This window comes from Harmonia axyridis, chromosome 3 (assembly GCF_914767665.1).
Source record: "Harmonia axyridis chromosome 3, icHarAxyr1.1, whole genome shotgun sequence".
In the NCBI taxonomy this organism is placed as follows: Eukaryota; Metazoa; Arthropoda; class Insecta; order Coleoptera; family Coccinellidae; genus Harmonia; species Harmonia axyridis.
Genome location: NC_059503.1, coordinates 39975113 through 40000000, shown reverse-complemented (window position 1 = coordinate 40000000; position 24888 = coordinate 39975113). Strand labels below are relative to the sequence as shown.

At 35.4% G+C, this 24888-nt stretch overlaps 1 protein-coding gene across 3 annotated transcripts in view; it reads left to right on the top strand.

The window, feature by feature from the left end:
• The window catches only part of LOC123675032 (dynein axonemal heavy chain 7-like), a 122518-nt gene that overhangs the window by 87752 nt on the left and 9878 nt on the right, over nt 1-24888 (top strand). For 2 of the 3 annotated variants that reach the window (XM_045610258.1, XM_045610260.1), the window contains 7 exons: nt 1702-1986; nt 2356-2649; nt 2766-2975; nt 6497-6709; nt 11228-11464; nt 14219-14546; nt 16678-16991. In XM_045610258.1, the coding sequence (XP_045466214.1) occupies nt 1702-1986; nt 2356-2649; nt 2766-2975; nt 6497-6709; nt 11228-11464; nt 14219-14546; nt 16678-16991 (1881 nt within the window). The remainder of the gene's footprint in view (nt 1-1701; nt 1987-2355; nt 2650-2765; nt 2976-6496; nt 6710-11227; nt 11465-14218; nt 14547-16677; nt 16992-24888) is intronic. The other variant, XM_045610259.1, reaches the window with a different exon arrangement.

The window sequence follows — 24888 nt, the reverse complement described above, 5'->3', positions numbered from 1 at the left end:
GCTTTAGAGGAAAGAGAGCAATTCATCAACGATCAAGTGAATGTACCTAACAACATCAGTAATCAAGACTGTGTTCATTATGAGGATTTCAATGCGAGAATCGGAAATGCCACTTTACCAGAAAATCAGAGATAAAAATGGAAACGAAGATATGCAAAATATGTTCGAATAATCCATGATTCGCAACCACTAATCACAGCACAAATGCACATTGAGCAATAAAAGAGGACCACAGTTGATCATCGACTTTATAATCACTAACCAAAAGCTTCACCCCAGCCATAGACGATAGACGTTAACAATAACAAATGCTAACATACAAGATATTTTGGTTTTATTTTAAGCTCCATAGATCTACTAGAGAGAAGCGCCGAACCTGTATATAAAGAGAGTAGAATAAAAATTAGCAAAATATGAAATAACATCTGAATAGGTAATTACTGAAATATAAGAAATAAAATCTCCAGTTAACGTACTTATGCAATACTGAGATATTGATTTATTTAACGAAGCTTTTTCGAAGAATTGTAAGATATTGTATCATAACAGGCGAATGAAGGTCCAGTATAACAATCAATAAATCAAAAATGGACTGAGAGCTGACCTGCACAATTACAGGGAAATGACACTGCTTCCGTCCTAATGTAACAAACTGCCAACAAAAATTTTTCACAGACAATAATTAACACGGTAGGTACCTATATCAAAACAAGAATTGAAGTAACAGACTTAGAAAATTCAAAAGCCTCTTTTTCTAGGCTACGTAGTTTTCATAAAAGCATTCGACAGATTTTGACTGAAAGATACGATAATACTCATGAGGCAGGACATTAATGAAAATTTTCCTTTCAACCCACAATAAATTAATAAAAATCAGATTGAAATGGTCAAGGCACTCAACAGTCGATGAAAAATAGAGATAAAAAGGAACATGGACCTACCGTAGCAATTAGAGATAGGAACAGTCTCACTCTGATTCTCATTGACAAGATAATAGAAAGCGTAAAAAAGAAACTTACATTGGCTTCAAAATCTTTGGGGATCTTTGAAGAACTTCTGATATGCGAATTATGTAGTTCTCCTGATAGAAAATGAAGTGACCTCCTACATGTTGGCACGAAATCATGGAGGAAAAACTACCTACTCTTATCAATTAATCTTCAAATTAATTCATATGAGATATGATTACCCAGTACATCTACAGTCTACATATACTTAGATAAAAAATAAATTACACAAGAAAAACTTGTGATACAGGGCAAGAATACCCAAACGACGTTTTTAATCAAGAATCTCATCAAATGTGAAGTAATGCTCGAAGAATACACTAAGAGAAATAGGAGTTCAGGATGTGTTGAGATTAAAACCAGCATATAAACCTTCAAAAAGGTGGTACGATTATTGGAGGTCCACGTTGTAGGTTTCAAGATGACATAATAAGCAGCACCGGGACCTACAGGCCAACAGCAAGAAGAAAAAGTCTATATTCAAGAATTCAAGGCAGTTGTTCATTCATCACAATGCAATGTAATCCATCAACAACATTCACAACTGTCTGTTGTGAAAGCTGAAGTTTTATTCTCCTAATTCATTTAATCAATAAATCAAATCAAATATTTTCCCAGCGTAAACTGTATATAAATACTATTATTTTATGAACTGATCCGAGAAGAAATTGTTTTAATCGTATGCTCATTTTAGGTATCCAAGAATCATTTGAAAAGCACAGCAAATCCTGGAAAAAAATTTATGACGATGATATACCTTACAATCACGCCCTTCCAGAACCCTGGGATTCTCAATTGCAACCCTTTGATATCCTCATCATAATCAGGATTCTGCGTCCTGATAAACTTCTAGAAGCCATAACGAACTTCGTGATGAAAGAAGTTGGAATGAAATTCATAACCCCACCACAATTCAATATCGGCTTATCTTTTTCGGACTCTTTCAACCTATGTCCGTTGATTTTTATACTTTCTCCAGGTATTGAACCCCTTTTTGCCTAAGAATACAAAGTCTAATTGATAATAACGTATAATTCAAAAAGGCATGTACCGCCTCTCCTTTTCTAAAAGAATCGTACTTACTTACTTTCAATATCAACAACAATAAAACATTTGTAGAAATTTTGTGAATCTAAGAACTATTATATCTTCCGATATACTCTCGTCCAGATAGAAGAAAATTGTAATCACTGAGATTGATTTCATCAACCAGAATATTGCTGTTGGAATAATAGCCAATAATTCATTCAATGAAAAAAATTGAATTTTAATTCGAAATTTATATGAAAAGAGTTCAATACATGTGTATATCTGCTATAAACTGAAAATTATCCTCTTCTTATTACAGGAGTTGACCCAATGGGACCACTCATCAAATTCGCAGAAGAACAAAAATTTACAGAGCGGTTTACATCAATATCTCTTGGTCAGGGACAAGGTCCTAGAGCTCAGGCACTCATAGAGAATGGAACACAGGAGGGTTGTTGGGTTTGCTTACAGAACTGCCATCTTGCCACCTCTTGGATGCCGACATTAGAGAAGATCTTCGAAAGTCTTGATTACGCCAATACTCACGATTATTTCAGACTTTGGTTGACTAGTTATCCTTCTGAGAAATTTCCAGTCACCTTGCTCCAGAAAGGTGGATTTTATTTTTGACATACTGTTTTTTCTTTATATTTGAGATGGTTCATGATACTCTCAGAAACAAAACCGTTTTTGTCACTTTTATTAATGCCTATATTGGATATTTCGAAGGTGTCAAGATGACAAACGAGCCTCCTACAGGTCTTCAACAAAACCTTCTTAAATCATATACAACAGATCCAGTCAAAAATCCTGATTTTTTCAATGGCTGTCCGGAAAAACCTGATATGTTTGCGAGATTAATATATGGCACAGCATTTTTTCACGCTGTGGTTCAAGAAAGGCGAAGTTTTGGCGCTCTTGGTTGGAACATTCCTTATGGTATGTACGGTATCTTGATATGAGCTTTTGAAAGATTTTTCCAAAGAATAACGATAATAAAAAAAAAATATTTCCTATGGAAAAGCATTGTAATATTAAGCCACTCGTGAATAAGACAAATGAGGTAAATGGATTGGTGTACATTTTATCATATTGGATTTTATTAGCACAGCACAGAAAGAAGTGGTGCTTCGGAAGGTCAGGATAGTTCGAATGTTCTTGACGACCACCTGAAAGGATCTTGGTTATGTTTAATTTTGCCCATGCCAGTGATCAAATCCCTTTATGGCGAAGCTAAAATAATATATGAGATATTGGCTGATGGATCATTCAATTTCTACTGTCATCGCTTGGGTAGTTAGATAGGGCTTGTTGGCTTCTTACGTCCAGGTAATGGTGAAAGACTTTCCATCATGAATTTATCCACTTTTGATGACAGGAGACTGCATGGTGATTTCATCATAACGCTCTCCACAACTTTCTTGGTGGTCTCTACAAGTTGAATCTGTACGATCGTCTGCGAGGTCACGCTTCCAAGCTGAGGAAGGAGAGTTTCAAAACATCGCATTACAAACCGTATGTTATCCGTTTGGAACTCTGGTGAACTCAGTTTCCGTGAACGCTTTAAAATATAACTATGACACCTGGTTTCGTCGCGAATGAGTGATACTTGTGGAACTATGAATTTCTTTATTTTTGGAATGCATTTTTCTTAAGTTTTGGTGTATTTCTTTATATATTTAATTTTGTGAGTTTATAGGCTTGGCCTCAACTCTTCACCGTATAATAATAATAATAATAACAAAAAAGAGCCTTTCGCAGATGGAGTAAAATGTGTTTAAAGGTTAATGACAGTATTTTTGAGCATTTGTTAAAACAGAGCTATAATATAAAGATGAATACCATCTTAAAGTAGGAAATTTTGTGTGTTTTTATCTAAGCTATATTTTGCAAATAAATGACAATCGTATAAGCACATGGGTTTTTATTAATTATTTATGTGTTTTTTAAATACACACCTGAAGTTTGATGTGTTCCTCCCGACTCACCCGTATATGACAGGGGATCTTTGCATATTATGTGAGGGCATCCTGTTCAAACCAGTACACCAAAATGGATAAATCAGTTTTAGTTGTATTCATTACTATCATGAGAAGGTTTATACAGCAAAATATTTTCGGAAAAATCGTACGGAAAAGATAAAAAAGGATTTCCTTTTTCCTCTGACCGAGTGAACCATCATAGAGTATTATTTGACAGAAAGTAGATGAATGAATACACCACCCGTGCGGAGCCAAGGTGGGCAGCATATAATATGTATGTATAAGCATAGTATCCTTATACAGTCCATTCAGGAATTATTGACATCCCGGGTGGCTTTGGAAAATCGAAATTAAGTTGGTACTGGCTCATTCAGTAACATTTTGAATTTCAGATTTCGGGTTGGCATTTGAAATGTCATTGACATGAGGTTAGATTTCAGTTTGTTTGTGTTTGTTTTGTTCGAAAAAATTTTGAAACTTAAAAGTTGTATCAATTTCAAACACACATTGATTAGTTTGTTTGAGTATTTCTCACAGTACTGTTTGAAAAAAGAAGAAGGCAAGTCGTTACAACCTGGATTATTAGTGGAAGAAAACCTGTGCAATACAATTTCACCTTCAAAGAATCATTGAATATAATAATAATAATAATGTAGTTTATTTTATCATAAACATTAATCGCAGAGGCTTCAAAGCCTGTACGCGATAATTCAATAAGAATCATTGAATGATTTGATTGTTACCAGAAGCCGAGCCAAAAGCAACCAATATATCAGCCTGGATGAACTTTGACCAAAAAGCATCTGGATTTTAATCAATCAAAGACAACATTACATAAACTCAATTGGTTACAAGTTCGAAACAGTTAATAAAAGGAAAATTCTTATTGATGAACAGAAAAATATAATAAGTTGAGTACGATTTTATGGTGAATTGGTGAATACAGAGAATATTTGCAACAAAATGTGGAATTCATTTATCTGGAGGAAACTTGGTTTTTTTAAAATGGCAGCATTATTCAACAGTGGACTCTAGAAAGGAAACAAAAAGATTTTCAAGTATATTCAAGGGTAAAAGTGGAAGGATTACTATTTTGAATGCTGGATATTTGGATTTTCACCTGGATGTTTTGTTTTGACAGTGGTGATCATGAGGATTGTATAAATCTATGAAGAGAGAATTATTTTATAATTGGATTGCTAAACAAAGTCTTGGCATTACATCTATAGTTTATTTATATTCTATATTGAAATTAAGTATTGTTATATCTGTTTTTTGTTCTTCAATGAGTAATCCAAAAATCTAATAAATTCCAATGACTTTATAGAATTTTTACTGAGTATTCAATCGAAAAATATATTCAGAAGAGTAACTTCAAGAATTTCTCCACCTCTTACCCACTTGAAGATAATAATAGAATGCAATAAAATTTTAAAATTCACAAATTAAAAATAATTTCATGCAAAAATGCTTCTAGTGAGTGAGTTAAAGCTGTTATGGGCAAAATAATTTATGTAATTTAATAGAAACTAGTATAAAAGCATTTCAATAAAAAACAGAAAACTCGAGTACAAATAGTACCTATATTTTTCATACAAGTTTAATCAATCATTCATGTCAGTTTCAATAAATAGGTACTTTAGAAAGTAATTTACACATCGGCTGATAAATTGGTTCCAATTTTGAAAGTTACAGTACAACTGTGATGTCAAAATTTTTCATATACTAAATGGATTCTTTGAATTTTATTTCTGTCTTATTATAATATGGCTCTTTCATTCACTAAGCTACACTATTTAAATTTATCAACCAGTTTTTTCTGTTTTCTTCACCAGTTTAGACACCACAGTTAAAATGATCCATAAGAGTTATTTGATAAGAATTTTGCAAGCAGGTTGGTATCCAGTGTCCATCAGTAATGCAACAATTTTTGAAGAGCCTTTGGTGAAAAGGAATATGCATATTTTAATGATCTTCAAAGGGATCTTTCATGGGCGACTCTTAAATGAATATATATCTCTTCATTGGATTTCCTTGAAATGAGATTTCACTATATTTTTACGTTATATAATCTGAATTTCAATTTATGAAACCATGACTGTATGCGTCCCTTCGTAATAATAGTAATTTCCAAAATTCAGGATCTTTCGGATACAAAAATGATGAAAATAATTTAAACTGGTTATTTCTATGATGAACCATAGCAATTTTTAGTGATATTTTTGTAACCAGAAATAAAGCCGCGACTAGACGTTCATGGCCTACTTCGATGTCAATAATTCCTGAATGGACTGTACTATGGTATAAGGGAATAAGCTCATGAATAAGGAGCGTTCAAACGCTTCTCTCCAAATTTAAGATTGCCGATGTGTCATTTTGATAGCCAAAATGGCCCAAATTCAAAACTTGCACCCTTATTGCAAAACTCATTATGACTAATATTTCAATTTTGTAAAGGAAAAATGCATTTTATTTCAGGTTTCAACGATTCAGATTTCGATATCTCCGTTCAACAACTGAAAATGTTCATAAATGAAAGTGAAGATCCTTTTGAAGCCCTTTCATATCTTATTGGTGAATGTAACTATGGGGGAAGAGTTACTGATGATTGGGATAGAAGACTAATAGTCACGATATTAGATGACTTCATCAATAGAAGATTGGCGGAGAGTAATGCATATTCATTCAATTGTAAGGTTCAACTTTGTATTTTCACGGAATCATAAAATTCAATGTTTTCTATTCAGAAATCGTGAATGCTTTTCCATGCTTCTTATTCTTACTGTTTAACTTCTTGCTGTTCATGGATATCTAAAATTTGATTTTAAATTCGAAATACAAAATGATATTTTCATCTCTGAGAGGAATAATGAGTCCGGTCCTGAAATATTGAAATAATTAATATGTCTCTGACTCGACCTCGGCATGTGACAATAACATACCAAATTTCAGTAAATTTCGCGGATTAGTTGCGACCTCTACAATTCTCTAATAAGGCCACAGGCTCCCTGTCAACAAGTCAGGAGGGTATTTTCCGGCAAAGCTAAACAGTGGAGATGGAAGTGGATCACTATTAGCTAAAAAAGATGTTCAATGGGCGCCAGGTAGATTCAAATTTTCGCGAAATACCCTAGGAGATTACCTTCATCTCTACCAACCTACTAAGTAATGTTGAGTTGAAAAATTGTTGGAAAAATATAACATCTGTAAACATCTAATAATATGCTAAAAAATGTGAAAGTAAAACAATACTGAATAACCACTACGCTGAAAACTGTAGTCAATAATTCAATAAAATAACAAATGTACAAAAATTTACATCCAATAGTGAGCGCATGTAATCAACCACATTTGGTCAAACGAGATGAATAGAACCACGAAGCCTTTGACAAGATACTAAAATAACGTGATCTTGCTTCGCGTGAGCTCAGGCACAGACGCAGATGGTTTCCAACTAAAATATCAACAAAAATCTTTCCAAAATATCAGCAGTGCAAGAAATCGAATATAAAATAACAGTTACCATCTGAGGGCACCTACAACTGCTTGGAACTCCATCATGACTAACCCAACAAGCAGTGGTTCATCAATGTCAGGATTTGAGGTTACAAACCCAACTCGAATGGAAAAAAATCCCTATTAGAGAATAAAATTTTGTAACTTTCTAATAGGTTTACTAAATATCCTCTGTTTCTTTTGTAACTTTTTTTATAGAGAGAGTAGCATACCTATAAGCCGAAAAGGTTTCAAGGTTTGATCCTTATTTATTTATTTATTTATTTATTTCATATATACAATGTTCTACAGGTTTAAACCCAACTACAGAACAAGGAACATATGAAAAATAAAGTATACACTAATATTACATATTCTGAGAAAAAAAAAACAAAAATGCTCAGTCAGTCAAAATAATGTGATCTGATATTTGATATGGAACAATTAAAAATATCCAAGTGAGAACAGGCATCACAAAAATTATAAAGAGGTGAATACTTCAATCTATTCGTTTGAGGTGTCGGCATATAAAATGTATTTCTAACTCTAGAGGCTGATCTTGGAATAGCAAAATTTAGTTTTTCGAGAATGCAAGGATCTTTAATGACACCGTTTATTAGTTTGTGAGTAAATACAACGGAATGACATTCTCGTCGACATTTCAAACTATTCATGCAGTGTCTGCTCAAAAGCAGGTTCTGAGGAAAACCGATAGGCGGGTAGACACCATATGCTCTATATGAAAAAAGTTTTAGACAACGCCGCTGCACAGACTCAACTCTCTCAATATGGACCTGGTAGCAAGGAGACCATATTATAGACGTGTATTTCTATTTCTATTTGATCTGACAAATGCATAATAAAGGGTCTTTAATGTGACTGTGTCAGAGAAATCGCGAGAGATTCGCGCTATGAGCCCGTACATTCCATTCGCAGCAGACAAGGTAGCATCAATGTGTGGCACAAACGAAAGTCTGGAATCAAAATTCACTCCTAAATCAGTTAACACCGATGGACGCTGGAGAACTTTGGAAGCTATTGTGTAATCAAAACGAATAGTATTTTTATTTTGCGTAAATGACATAACATTACACTTCTCAGCGTTCAAAGGTAACCTGTTTCTTCTACACCACTCTTCAACGCGTTGCAAATTAGAGGCGAGTCGCAAGCAGTCCGATACATTGCTTACCTCCAGGTATATTTTGAAATCATCAGCATATAACAAACAGTTGACATCAACTACCTCCGCCAAATCATTAATAAATATTATGAAAAGGAGTGGCCCAAGGTTACTTCCTTGAGGGACTCCAGAAGTACTGAAGAACACTGTAGACCTGACTCCCTTGAACTCGACATATTGCTATGCCTATTGGACAAGTAAGACTTGAAAAGACCAATGAGAGCCGAGGAAAGGCCAAATTGAGACAACTTCCTCAACAATATTCCATGGTCAAGCAGATCAAAAGCCTTTGAAAAATCAGTATATAATATATCTACTCGAGATTTTCTCTCAATGACTTCGGAAATAAACTGGGTTACATTGAAGAGGTTAGTAACTGTCGAACGACCTTTAACAAAACCATGCTGAAATGGAGTTATTAGATTGCAAACATGGGAATATAATCTATTATAAAGGAGAACTTCAAAGATCTTACTGCAATTACAGATTTATCGATATTGGTCGGAAATTGGAAATATCAAATTTATTTTCTTCTTATAAATTGGGCGTACTTTGGAAAGCTTGCAGCAATCAGGAATCGTGTCAGTTCTCAAACAAATATTGAACAAAATAGTGTATTAATATTAATAAGGTATTACAGCTGTCTTTTGGAATTTACAAATGATTATAAGGGCCTTATTCCTGTTCTCAACCTAACAGAAAAATAGATGGTAAACAACGAACGTTCCAGGCAATTGCGTGAATCAGAGACATGAAGAAATTCCTAAATTTTCGAAGAAATACTTTTCAACGTAGCTTGAGGTGAGGAGACAATAACCCCAATTAATCCTCATAAAAATGCGATTTGGGGTTAACAAACAAAAATATCGAAATCCACGAAACCAGTCAACCAAATATCGCTTTTATTGGGAATGAATCAATATTTCTAATCAAAGATGGATCAAATTTCCACAAAATAATACATTCGTCGCCACAAGGTTATAAAATCTCACCACTATCAAGACAGGGATTGATTAAAAATGACTACTGATAACCATCGATCACCTGACAATATCACTTCAAAAGAGGGCGCTACTACCTGGATTGTCCTACAGTGCATGTATTAACCACAGTGGCGACAAGCGTGGTCTCGTTTTTGATTGGCTGAGCCTAATAATGGCGGCTTTTTGTTTATAATCTCCATTTACCTGATTTTTGGGATTTATTCAAAATGTAAGGCCCATTTTATTTGGTTACTGAAGTATTCTTCAGTTAAATTGATTCGTTTTATATACAATCAAATACTATCAGGTCCAATAATTTTGATTTTGACGTATGTCAGTTGAATTTAGTCAATTTTATTCTCAAGTTCTATGGTTTTATGTCCCCATCACCCCATCCGCCATTTTTAGGATCAATTTGAACAAATTGTCGCCACTATGTTTAATTAACTCACTATAGATTGTCCGGTTCCAAAACCTACTCAACCGAGACACACTCTCGCCATCTACCACGTTCGGAACTCGGAACGAATGATCAACTGATAGTTCTGATAGTTAAAACATAACCAAAAACGAACAAACAAACCACTTGACAATTCCCGATCTAGAACTTTCACACAAATTTAAATTGTCTTATATATTTTTCCTTCCAAGAAATATACCAGGCGACAAGAACCGAAACAGTGATTCTGAGTAACAAAGTTTGGTACTGAAGATGGTTTCATTATTTCCATGAATATGAAAACTCACCCCGTAGTTTTCTGAGGAAAGGCGGAAATTAATTTTCTCACTTAGTCCTACTCCACCTCTGATAAGAGTACAGTAACTCCCGGGACACCCTGTATAAAACAGATAGAAAGAAATAAAATGGAATTAAATGGCTATTACACTCAGCTTTCCAAATTAGACTCAGGTCCACACAGTGAAAAATACAAACGATGAAGAAGAAGATACAATAATACTAAAATCGCAAAATTTATGGAAAACAAACAGACAGGATGAGGAATGCAGATTATGCACATATTGGATTCAAGTTAATACCGAAAACGAACAGACAGTAGGAAGTGAACATCAGGAATGTAACATAAGCCTTCTCTTGTATATCGCACGAAGGAGTGAAATCTAAAATTCTGCCTTCATTGATTACATGATATGGGCGATTCTGTAGATGAAGAATTCCTTGTTTTCTATGCTTAGGAATGGTCAGCAGAATTCGTAATCGAAGTGGTCTGCTATGAACACTTTTCCTGAAAATTACAAGCTGCATCAGATAGTGGCGAGTTTTTGTTTTCCAAATTTATAAAAGAAACATGCCTCATGGTATTTGTATTTCCATTCTCAATCATTTTTTTTTTGACATTTTTTATATAATTTTATCATGCAATTTGACTTCACTATCTTTTTATTTCTACACTCTCATCTTCAATCCGATTCATTATCTTCTTCGTCTCATTTCGTCATTGACGTTACTGCAAATTAAATTCAGTTGAATTCTTCTGTATTTTATTATGTGTTATTGTCTTTCTCACCTCTAATTTTCGATTTATTCTCCAGCCTCGTCCAAGTGCTATGGATTACCTGAGGAAAACACCTACGAAGCATATCTGAATCACATCACGCAGATGCCGCAGATCCATCTTCCCGAGGTTTTCGGTCTCCATAAGAATGCGGGCATAACAAAAGATTTGGAGAATTCAAATATCATGCTCAGTTCAGTATTTAAAGCTTCGGGAGGAATATCATCAGGAGGCGTTGAAGATACTGATAAATATTTGAGATCTCTTATATCAGGTAACCGCTGAGAAAGAAGAATTTTCTTTCCTTCATACAAAAAATAAGTATAAAGGAATAAATTTACACGAAATGTTTATGTCTAACAAGTGCATTACCTTATTGCTTTGTTTTCAAATATCGGGTGTCCCAAATTCGTTGTCTAGTGAGGGGATCTCAGCATCCCTTTGAGCTAGAAAAAAACTGAATAGCACATTTTCAGTGTCGTTTTTTGAGAGAATGAATTTGGTGAAAACCACAACCTCATAAATTCAACTATTTCCGAGCTTTGAGAAAAAATTGGAAAATGCCATCAAATGAAAAAATCTCATAATTTCTTTATTATTAACATGAAACAAAAATATCCTAGAAGACACCTTTTTCAGGAGAATTCATTGGTGTTATCTTTTGTTAATTAACATTAGTTTTTGAGTTATAATACAAATATCTGTTTTTTCAAATGTAAACAATAATAATTTCTATAACAAGTAAAATCGCAAAATTTTCAATTCTCCAACATATAAAACATGATATATAAATTTCTTAAAGAACTATGAAAATAGTCGAGAGTTTCGGTGCCTGTTTCTAATAAGCTGTGAAGTTTAGATAATTCAAATATTCGGTGGCCACCAAGGTCTTCAAATTTAACATCGTTAGATTTTTTTTTTGTAACATTTAAAGAACAACATTTATCGATTTGAATATGTTAAAAAAATCTAACGGTGTTGAATCCGGAGACTTTCGTGACATGTTAATAGTAGGTACCAATAATAAAGAAGTTATGAAAACTTTTCATTTCACGCCATTTTCCAATTTCCTCTTATAGCTTCAAAACAGTTGAATTTATGAGGTTGCGGTTTTCACCAAATTCATTCTTTTAAAAATCGAGAACGAAAATGTCCAATGTTCCATGGCAAAACCAGATTCAGAGTCCCCATCAGTAACATGGGTTCTCTAAATATCTTTCAGGAACCAACGTACTATTAAATCCATGTTGCTTGATCGTGGCATTTAAGATTATCCTCTTGGTCTCCAGCAAGAACCGCCTGATCATTTGCGAATTGTAGCGTATAAATAAAATTATTGTTCAGTTGTATTCCCATACCTCGAATCTTTCTCTTCCATATTTTCAGACAGGCTGCCACATAAATTATGAAAAGGTTTGGCTTGATGTAGCATCCCTGTCTCAATCCCTTTGTGAATACGAATTCTTTTTAGATATTTTCAAATTTTGATTCTTGATTTTATTCCTCGATTGAGTCGTATGAACTTGCTTCAAGGATCAGGGACCGGGTATCCTTTTATACATTGGTCTATTATATAGGTTACGTATTTTGTGAATTTCTCCATAGATTTTTTTCGGAATCTATGCTAGATTTTTCCTTCTTTAGGGACATTATGGCTTTTTTTACTCTGTTGCTGTATTCTAATTTCTTCTCCCACGATTTGTATTTTTTTAGCCAGTGATTCGGCGATGAATGTTGTCTTGTTTCGCCTAGTAACTATTCATAATACTCGTAGCTCTTTCATTCCTCTGGCTCTACGATTTGAATTTGAGCTTTCCCATTATTCTTCAACTTTCCAATAAAATTCCAGACTTCCGAACACCTTCCACCTATACTTGTCGACCTGTTAGCACTTTTGGTCCCTCATGACTATTTTATTCAAGAAAGCCTTTTTCATCGCAATAAATTCATTCGAGGAAGCAAAGGCTGTTATAATCATAACGTTACGTCCACGTTAGTTTATATTAACTGTCAGGATTTTAATGTCGGCTTTCAGATATTTTTTATGAGGAGCGAGACACCTCGTACTGTTCTCCTTTCTTTGGGAGCTCCAGAGTAAACATATACATATCTCCGATATAGCTAGTACCTGTTCCCTTCTTTTTGGTTTCCGTTAGTGCCACGATATCCAGATTCACTTCTTCAATTTCAGACGCAATCATCTCAACCTTCTGATCAATTCCATGTACATTTCAAATAGCCAAACTCATCTTTCTTTTCCGTATCTTCGTTCGTTTCTTGTTGTATCCGTCATTCATCCAGTCAACCGAACTTCAATCCTCATACATCAAAATGTTGGTCGACCTACACCATTTTTTATCGGTTTTAAATGTAAAATTTATTTATCCAAACATGGAATGTAAGTGACTTTCTTTGTTTTTAGTTCACAGACCACTAGACACAATCTTTGTATGTAGGATAGACTGAAACTGACTGCCTCGGTAGTGCAGTGGAGTTGAAAGTCGACTGTGGTGCCGAAGGTACCGGGTTCGAATCCTGGCTAGGTCATCGATGTTGTACATGTCTGGTGGTGGTTAGGTTAGAGGCTAATGACCGTAGCAGTCGATGCCTTCATCGAAAAAAAAAGGATAAACTGAAATAATAAAAAATATAGGTTCTACTTTGAAAATCTTCAGTTTTAATGAACTTGAGTTGTCCAAATTCATATAAACACCTTGTACATTTTTCGTCCAAACAGAGAACAGATTTATATTACTAAGTAAGTATTTGCATTTCGCAGAATCGAAAATATTAAAGGTTATCTCAAAAAAATTATTTCTGCAGAAATATTCAAAAAATCTAATGATGCAATAATATACTGGGTGTGCCATTTGAAATAAGCAAGTAGTAGTATGTTTTTGATATAACCTGAAGTTGTAGAGACCTAAAACTATTCTAGGGAGAAAGATCATTGTCTCAAACTACAACATGCAAATGTTCAGTATATCCGGATTTTATTCTAACTCTGTAGATTATTTTTCATTCATAGATATCCTTCAGAAACTTCCTCCAAATTTCGACATAGAAGCTGCAAACAAAAAATTTCCTGTAGAATACTCAGAATCGATGAACACGGTTTTGGTTCAGGAAATGGAGAGGTTCAATAAATTATTGAATAAGATAAGAAACAGTCTACAAGATATGAATAGGGCTATCGAAGGTCTGGTGGCTATGTCTCCAGAACTCGAGAGTTTTTCCAGCTCGCTTATTTTGGCAAAAATACCATCCACTTGGCAGGCAGTTTCCTATCCCAGCTTGAAGACCTTGCCAGCTTACATTGAAGACTTCCTTAGAAGAACGAGTTTCTTACAGAAGTGGTATGATCTTAGACTATATCTACATATACTTTTTTATCATTGGTATGTCCATGGGTATGATCAATATTTTCCGATTTATTTATGAGTAAAGCAAGGGTGTTATATCGTTATAAGAACCGCCAAGTTTCGTTTCTTTCTACCTTAATTGGGAATATATTTTGTCCTCAAAGCCTACCACGATGAATTCATCACCTATAATAATAATAATACCTAGGAGCAATTATCAGAAATGAAGACTACATAATCCTTGAGTAGGAAGAGCCTATTGGCTACCTGTAGCGTTCAATGGAGGATTAAAATTTTGAAGCGGCATTGAATTCTAATCAACGTTGCTGCAACTTGGTGTTAGAGAAAAAATCTACTAGGACCCCCGATCTCTTTTTTTTTCAAATAATATTATATCAGTAATCAAATCGTAGATATTTTGCTTCGTTCTCGAGTTATAGATTGTTTCTGAAAAATGGCTATTTCAACTATTTCGATATCTCTTGTTTTCTTCTCGATATTTCGAGGAATTCTAAAACATTTTTTTCAGTGATTTTTATGGTTTATATGATACACAGAACAGATCATAAAAATTAATCACTCTTTTAGAGATAAAGGGGAGAGTTGGTGTTTTTGAAATTGGATTACTATTATACAATAAAAAAATGAATTAAAACTCCAAATGAATGAAACATAGTTATACAGGGTGTTTCCTAATTGAATGTCAATATTTATGAAGGTGATTTTTAGGCCCATTAAAAAAAAAAAAACTTCATATGAACATATGTCCTAAATGTCTTACCTTTTGAGATACAGGGTGGTTAAGTTTTAAAAAATGAATCGTTTATTATTGATATCTACAATACCACTTCAGATATTTTAATAAAATTTGTTATACATGTACTATAAATCAAGAGGCATTTTTTAATGTATCACTTTTGTTTAATTTCCACCAGTCGCGTTCGTACGTGATTTGACCTGCCCATTTTGGCAGACATTGATGGTACGCCACAGTTTTTTCCGGAAATAAAAATTAAGAAACACGCTGTATATAAAGTGTCTCATTTCAAGAATGAAGTGGAAGAGCATAATATCTATGAAACGGGTGACATTTTTGAAAAACCAGTAATGGGATGCTAATCGACAAATATGCGGCTGAAAAACTGTTGAAAAATATAGAGTGTTCCATTCCATTCTAACTCATCTCTATTATATATCCCTAAAACAGTAGGTAATCAATTTGTAGTAGGTATCTGATATGAGTAAGTATCATATTGATGATATTTGAACATTCATTTTTCAGAAACACCCTGTAACTCAAGAACAAATCAAGATGTCTATGATATCCTTTCTGATATCTTATTATTTCGAAAATTGAAATCGTATTTTCTCGTATAATGCGCCGTTTCTATCAAATCTTAAAAAAATCATTTGTTAATTCAAAAAATTGAGTATTTTGGCTAAACGTAATTCTATTCTAATATATCAGCTTAAAACCAAGTTTAAAATGGTACTGTATATGGTTGGAAAAAAATTAGTGTGCAGGCTTCCAGGGGTGGCATATAGGTCATTTTGAACATTTAAAACGGCAATATCTTTTCATCAAGGCGGAATTGGAAAAAATGCTAGAAGAAAAAAGTGTTCCTTTCGACCCCAGTGAGTGATAGATCTTGGGCGTCCATTTTTCGGTCTTCTAGTAACATTTCCAATTTATCGATATCGATGTCGGAAAGCTATTCCTCTCTTACAAAAAACACTTTCACTTCATTCTCACTAAGCTTACGTCTAGGCATCAATGCAATACAAATTTTCAGATTTTGAATGAAAGATTATTGTAAGAACAGAAACCAAACTTTTTAAAAACGGAAACGTCAAGAACTTGCTTGAAACTGAAAAAGCTATCAATCAATCAATAAGTAAATAAACATTTTATTTCCCATAAATGAACATTTGTTGGACAAAATCGGCAATTTTTGAAATGGTCTCAGAATTTTTGAACTTTTTCTACTTTTGTGGACAACTTTGACAATAGGATAGAGGTTGAGATTTATATGTATTAATAAGGAATGACAAATTTCATATCGTTTAACATTCATCTAGCAGTTTTTATTGTACCATTACAATCAATTCTTTATCTATCATGCAGGTTCACTGTTGGCAAACCAGATTTGTTCTGGATTTCGGGATTTTTCTTCACGCAGGCCTTCTTAACAGGAGTCAAACAAAACATGGCAAGAAAGTACACAATTCCTATCGATAAGCTGACGTTTGATTTCCAAGTCATGAAGGACCAACCCCATTCTGCTCCGGAAGATGGTTCCTACATATTTGGCTTGCACACTGACGGTGCCAGATGGGATTCTACCGGAGGTCAGCTCGCCGAACTCTTTCCAAAAGTTCTACATGACGTTATGCCAATAATTTGGTTGAAGCCCATCAAGATGGAGGACCTGGTGGTTGGTGAGTAAAGTTCAACTAACCAACGGGTGGATATCGGAGTCAAATTTTCGTATGAATCATTATAATCTTATATCAAAACGTATGTGGACACACGTCGGCGTCGTTAATTGCTCTCGATTATTGGTTTGAACAATAGTAAGTTATTTATATGATCCACTTTTTCATTGTCGTTTTGAATTGTCAAACTGAATTCGATGAGAAGAATTTAATATTAGATTATATATTTCTGAATGTTTTTATCGCTAATTGAATATTCCAAGAATATTTCACGGAAATAATTATTGTGAGATGATGTGGACATATTGTTGCCAGTTGTTATCTTTTTATCGCCGATCTGAGCTGTGTGTCATTATTGTAAATGTGGAATTCTTGTTTACCTAATTAAGAACGATTAAAGGTAAAAATAAACATACTCGAATTCCCCACCGATTCGACAGTTTCCTCGTTCCTGTCGATCCGTGGCCTACCTTATCTGTCCGAAGTCATCCTTACGGGCCCAAGATATTCTTGAGAATACTCAGATTTAATATTGGAGTGTTATCATAAGATGGTCAAAGATATCTTAGAGAAAATAGAGCTCAGTAAGAACGAGATAAAATGTAGTATACAGGCTAATATACTAAATCAAATAGAAAACTTGAAGTTTCGAGTAAATCAGCTTGAACAAGAGAACTCTTCGTTAAAGGAACGGGTCGGGAGGCTTGACAGGGGAAGCAGAAGGAATAACATTGTTGTGTTTGGATGGAGTAAACCAAATGAAGAGATAAATTCAGGATTTATCTGTACTGAACTAGAAAAGCTGGTGGAAGTGAATATAGATGAAAGAGACATTGATGATTTCCGCTGCCTTGGGAGGACCGAAAATCGTCCTGTGAAAATACAATTTGTATCACATTTGAAAAAACTTGAAATACTTAGGAACTGCAGAAGGTTGAGGGGGAGTGGAATAGCCATATCGGATGATATGACAATAGAACAGCGTGTTGAAAATCGAGAACTGAGAAAATTCATGCAAAGGGAAAAAGAACAAGGAAATACCAGTTTCATCAAAAAGAACAAACTTGTTGTTAATCATAAAGAGTTTACTCTCTATCAACTACAGGAAACGGAACAAGTAATTCCACAGGCTGACAACACTCGAGCAAACTCTACACAACCTTCTATATTTCAAACTCAAAACACTCAACGAGATCAGGATAACGAACTGAGTGTCAAGGGATCAGCGGGGGATCAACTGAACGATAAAACACAGAAAACCACCATAGTATCCAAAGCAACGGTGAGATCAGCCACTAAATTACGCTCACACTCACAGAAAAAAAACTAGCTCAGATGAATGTATTGTAATTATATTCAAGTTTACATTTTTTTGGTATATTTGGTTTTTTATTTTGTTGGCTCTCTTTTAGTTGTCTCCATTTGTTGTCGGGGGTTGGAGCATATTTTGTATGTGGTGTTCATTATGGATCCCTATATCAGAGATTACGATGTACCCATCTACAACACTAGCATGATCGATAATTTGTCGGACTTACGACATTTTGATGTGAGAGATTGGCTGAAAATCCTCCATATGAATATAAGAAGCATAGAAAAAAATTTCAACGAGCTTGAGGTATTGTTAAATAGTGGTAACGGAGGGGTCCATATAATAGTACTTTCGGAGACATTTCAAATTCCTGATCCAGGGTTGTACAATATACGTGAATACAGCTGTGTTTATAATTACGGAAAATTAAACAGAAATGATGATGTTATGATATATATAAGGGAGGATATAACACATGAATACTCAATCATACCATTTGGCGATGTCGATATACTTGAGGTAGATTGTGAAATTTCTAATATGAGCATTAAAGTAACAGGTGGGTATAGATCGCCAAGTTCAAGTGTACATTGCTTCAATGAAAACTTAGAAGTATATTTGGAAAAAAATCGCAATTTGATAGGCGATGTTGTTATTGGTGATGTTAACATAAATATAATGGATAATAATGGAAAATGACCCAGCATACATAGAAGATTACAAAATTTTTTTTAGTTCTTACGGTTTTAAATCGACAATAAACAAGGTAACAAGACCTCTTAGCAATAGCTGCCTGGATCATTCTTACGTGAGATTCAAAAATATAAGTGAGAATCAATGTGCTTTTAAATTGAGGCAGTGTATTACAGACCATAACCCAATTCTACAATGCTTAAATGTCACTATAACAAAGGTTAAAAATACGTTTAAAATGAAAAAATATGTTGACTACGAGAAACTGAGAAAGCTCCTAAGAGAAGAACAATGGGATGGAATACTTTGCGATGGGGAAGTAAACGCAAAAACTGATAAATTCACGACAGTGTTTACTGAATGTCTTCATAACTCCACAAAGGAAGTGAAGTACTCTAAAAAGAAGTATGGAAACAAGGATTGGGTAACATCTGGGATTCTCAAATTAATAAATAAAAAAAATGAAATGAACAAAAAAATTATTACGAGATCCAATGAATACAAATCTGAGAGAAAGATATAATAGATATAGGAACAAACTACTTAAAATCATTTCAAATCGAAAGCGATCATTTTCACGTAGAGTTCTTTCTGGAACCACTTCGGGGACGAAGACACTGTGGCAGACTATAAACAACATATGTGGTCAAAACTTTTCTGAGAAGAAAATATCAAAAATTAAAACAAGAGATGGAGTATTTACTGAAAATGAGGAGGAAATTGCGGAGGAGCTGAATCTATATTTCAGCGAAGTGGGAAAGAAATATTCGGAAAAAATAACAGAACCGAGTTATTTTGAGGAGGAAGATGATTTCCTTGGTGAAACTATGTTTCTATAACCGACAGACGAGACTGAGGTGCAGAGAACAATTGAACAACTTAAAAACGGAACATCAGCTGGATATGATGGTTTTGGAACAGAACTGCTGAAAGAGGTAAAAATCGAGATTTCTAAACCATTGACCTATTTGATCAATAACAGCATTGAAACTGGCACCTTTCCAGACCTCCTGAAGATCGGTATTCTCAAGCCCATATTCAAATCAGGAGATAGATCGAGGTAACCAACTATAGACCGATTTCACTAATATCTAATAATATTAATAATAATAATAATAATAATAATATTATTCTCACTCCTCGCTAAGAGGAACATTCACTCAATCCCAGATATTTAAAATATCAGAAGGGTAGAGCTCGGTCGTGTCCGGTCCTTGTGGTCCCCCTGGTTGTCGTCGAACTTCTGGTCCTCTTACACGCGATCCTTGGACCTGTCCTTCGCTTCCTAGGAATTTTCTCACCGTCCTTGCAGTACCTAAAAGAACAGCTTTTTGCATTACATTACATATATACTCACTAAGCCCTAGTTGCTTGATATTTCTCTTGAGATTTTTGGGTACTATTCCTGTTGTTGAGATGATAATTGGAATAGTTCTCGTTGATATCATTCCCCACTGGCGCTTTATCTGAAATTCGAGGTCCCTATATTTTGAAATTTTTTCGACCTCTTTTTGACGCATGTTGTTGTTATTAGGTATTGCTACGTCGATGAGTATAGCTGCCTTTTGATGTTTATCAACTAGCAATATATCTGGCCTGTTGTGAGGGACTGTTTTATCAGTCAAAACTGTACGATCCCAGTACAGTTTATAGCGTTCGTTTTCCAGGATGGTCTCCGGTCGGTACTTGTAGTATGGTACTTTTTCAGATTGAATTAGTGTTAATTTAGTTGCCATTTCTTGGTGTAATATCTTCCCTACTGCATCGTGTCTCTCTTTATATTCATTTCCTGCAAACATCTGACATCCACCCGTGAAATGTTGTATTGTCTCATTTGTTGGACACCCATATCGGCATCGATCGTCGGTAATAGTTCGATCCTTTATGATATGCCTGCAGTAATTTCTAGTTGAGATCACTTGATCTTGGGTGGCTAAAAGAAAACCTTCTGTTTCTGGGTACATTGCACCTGATGTGAGCCAATAGTTCGACGCTTCAATGTCGACATGATCCTGGTTCACCTCGTTGAAATGTCTTCCATGCAGGGGCTTCTCTCTCCATCTATCCAGTTTTTCTTGGTTTGTCTGGTGGTTGTATGAAAATTGCTCCTTGTGAAGTTGTAAAGGTGTAGATTCGTCTGCTTCACACAGTATTTTGTAGAACTCTGATGTACTTGCTTGATCTCTGAAGTATTCCCGTAGGCTTTCTATCTGCCCACTAGCAAGTTCCATGATGTCCGTAAGACCCCTGCCTCCTTTATTTCTCGGCAGTGTAGTCCTCTCAATGCTGCTTTTCGGATGGTGCTTGTTTGCTTTTGTCATCAACGTTCTCATTTTACGTTGCAAGTTTTCGATGTCTGATAATAATAAATGGGTAGCGGTAGGAAATCCCTAGCGATTCACCTATCAGGAGAGTTGAATCGACTCCTGCCCACCGCAGATTCCAGGAGCTCCCTGACCCGGGAAGCTGTAACCTGTCGAAGGGTCCCTGTCCAGGGTAACGGACGAAGCCGTGTGGAAAGCAGCTCAAGAATTCTCCCACCGTAGCTCTGCGGATCGTAAAAAGCGATCAAAGGCCGTCTCCCCCACGACACGGAGGAACCCATGAATGATGGTGAATTTAAGGAATCGAAATATAGAGCCGCTGCCTGAGGTTCGTCAGGGCGTGTCTGGAACCGGCGCTGGACATGACAGTATGCGGGACGTCGGTGACAGAGTGCTAAGGAGACGGGCGTCTGTCGATCAAAATGCTACGCCTCCACAATCTCAACATTCTAGGAGAAGAATAACACGAGTTTCTCCGACTGCTGAAGGTGCTGTGCAGGATCCCCAACCAGCACTCACCCAAGCAGGTCTACCAAGAAGACGCATGAAATGGACAAGTTCGATAAATGAAACGATCATGCGCATATACTATGAAGTAACTAATATGGAAGAGGATAAAATAGGCTACCGGCAAAAGCTGTTTGCAGAATTCCACAGAAACTATCCCGAACTTCAAGTTTCTGAACAAAGAGTAGCCGACCAATACCGGGTCATATTGAGAAATAAACTTGTACCCGATGAGAGACTTAACACAATAAAAAATGAAGTCCAACTGAGGCTACAGAATAGGAACCCCACTAACAACGAAGTGACAATTGAAGAAAACTACGATTGTGCTGAAAACCAACACAACATCAATGCACAAATTAATACTGAGGAACAAAACAGCGGAGATTTGGCACTAGCAAGAGATGATCAATGGCGGAATATACAAACTGCGACTATGGAAAACCGAGAAGAAAGTCGAAGAGATCTATTAGAGCAATTATCTGTTACAATGAATAGATATTTTATAGAATTCGAGGGTACTGATCCTCTTAAACGACCAATTCTTCCTAGACTGAAGACATCGAAAAAACTCTCACATATTCTGCACATAATGAACAAAGAGATAATTCCACCGTTTTTTTCGAATGACCAAAACCTAGAGTCATTGCATCTTATTACCTACTGTGCAGCCTCTACAATATCAGCAGTGCTCGGTGTGAAGCCAAAACCTAGAAGTGAGCAACCAGCACAGAAAAAACAGCATAACAAACCACATTGGCAAAATAGGCTAGAAGCAAAAGTACATAGCCTCCGACAAGATATAGGACGGTTAACACAATTTGAAAAAGGTTCTCCGTCGAGAAAACTACAGAAAATAGTGGATGCAATTATGGATCGCTATAGGCGACATGCAAACTACGACGCCAACAATGAAAGTGCTCAAGAAACTCTAGATACACTCAAACAAAAATTAAGTGTATACTCTGAACGACTGAGAAGATACAATGAGAGCTATAAACGAAAACATGACAATATGATTTTTGAAAACTCCGAAAAGAACTTTTATAGAATGCTTAATGAACAAACGTCAACTAAATTAGTGAGTCCTCCAAGCGCCGAAGATATGGAGAGTTTTTGGACCGATCAACTGTCAACACCAACTCCTTTTAACTCCAAAGCGCATTGGATAAGAAGAGAGGAGAAATCATGTGAGACCATAGAAAATATGCCACATAGTGTAATAACGTCTGAAGAACTACAGGAAATATTGAAGAACACTCACAATTGGAAATCTCCAGGCCCAGATGGAATTCACAACTTCTGGTTGAAGAAGTTTTGGTGTCTGCACGGCAGGCTAGTCGAATACATAAATAACATAATACATAATCCAACAGAAATGCCAACATTTTTAACAACAGGTATCACTTACCTAATACCGAAGGATTTTCAAAACACTATGGATCCATCAAAATATAGACCTATAACATGCCTACCAACAATATACAAAATCATCACATCATTTTTAGCATCTCGTATCTACAAACATTGCGAGAAAAATAAAATAATAACAACACAGCAGAAAGGATGTTCCAAGAATGCACAAGGATCGAAGGAACAGCTGGTAATAGATTCCATCATATGCAACCAAGCCTTCAAGAAACATAGAAACCTTTTCATGACTTATTTTGATTATAAGAAGGCTTTCGACTCACTTCCACATGGCTGGCTGAAGAAAATTTTGGAGATATACAAGATCGATCCAATTATAACCAATTTTCTAAAGCTTGCAATGGACAATTGGAAAACGAACATCGAGCTTTCCACGGCAAACATAAAAACCAAACTGATTCCAATTAAGAGGGGAATTTTCCAAGGTGACTCCAAGAGCCCTTTATGGTTCTGCTTGGCGCTGAACCCACTCTCTAAACAGCTAAACGCTACTGAAAAGGGTTTCAACATTAAAGGAAATAATAATACTACCACCCTCAATCATTTGCTGTACATGGATGATTTGAAACTGATAACAGGCAATAAGAACCACCTAGAAATTATGGTCAAACTAGTGGAACATTTTTCGAAAGATGTAGGTATGGATTTCGGTTTGGACAAATGTCGTACTCTCAGCGTAGTGAGAGGAAGAATACAAGATGAACCGATCACTCTCGCAAATGGACAGCAAATAGAAGCAATGAAGTTGGATGATCTTTATAAATATCTTGGAATGAAACAGAATCGACGAATCAACCATCAAAGAATGAAGCAAGACTTAACGACTGAGTTCATTAGGAGAACCAAAAAAATCTTAAAAACAAACCTCAACAGCAGGAACATGACGAGAGCCATCAACACATATGCATGTTCAATTCTAACATACTCATTCGGTATAGTTCCATGGAGCAAAACAGACATCGAAAACTTGCAACGTAAAATGAGAACGTTGATGACAAAAGCAAACAAGCACCATCCGAAAAGCAGCATTGAGAGGACTACACTGCCGAGAAATAAAGGAGGCAGGGGTCTTACGTACATCATGGAACTTGCTAGTGGGCAGATAGAAAGCCTACGGGAATACTTCAGAGATCAAGCAAGTACATCAGAGTTCTACAAAATACTGTGTGAAGCAGACGAATCAACACCTTTACAACTTCACAAGGATCAATTTTCATACAATCACCAGACAAACCAAGAAAAATTGGATAGATGGAGAGAGAAGCCCCTGCATGGAAGACATTTCAACGAGGTGAACCAGGATCATGTCGACATTGAAGCGTCGAACTATTGGCTCACATCAGGTGCAATGTACCCAGAAACAGAGGGTTTTCTTTTAGCCATCCAAGATCAAGTGATCTCAACTAGAAATTACTGCAGGCATATCATAAAGGATCGAACTATTACCGACGATCGATGCCGATATGGGTGTCCAACAAATGAGACAATACAACATATCACGGGTGGATGTCAGATGTTTGCAGGAAATGAATATAAAGAGAGACACGATGCAGTAGGAAAGATATTACACCAAGAAATGGCAACTAAATTAACACTAATTCAATCTGAAAAAGTACCATACTACAAGTACCGA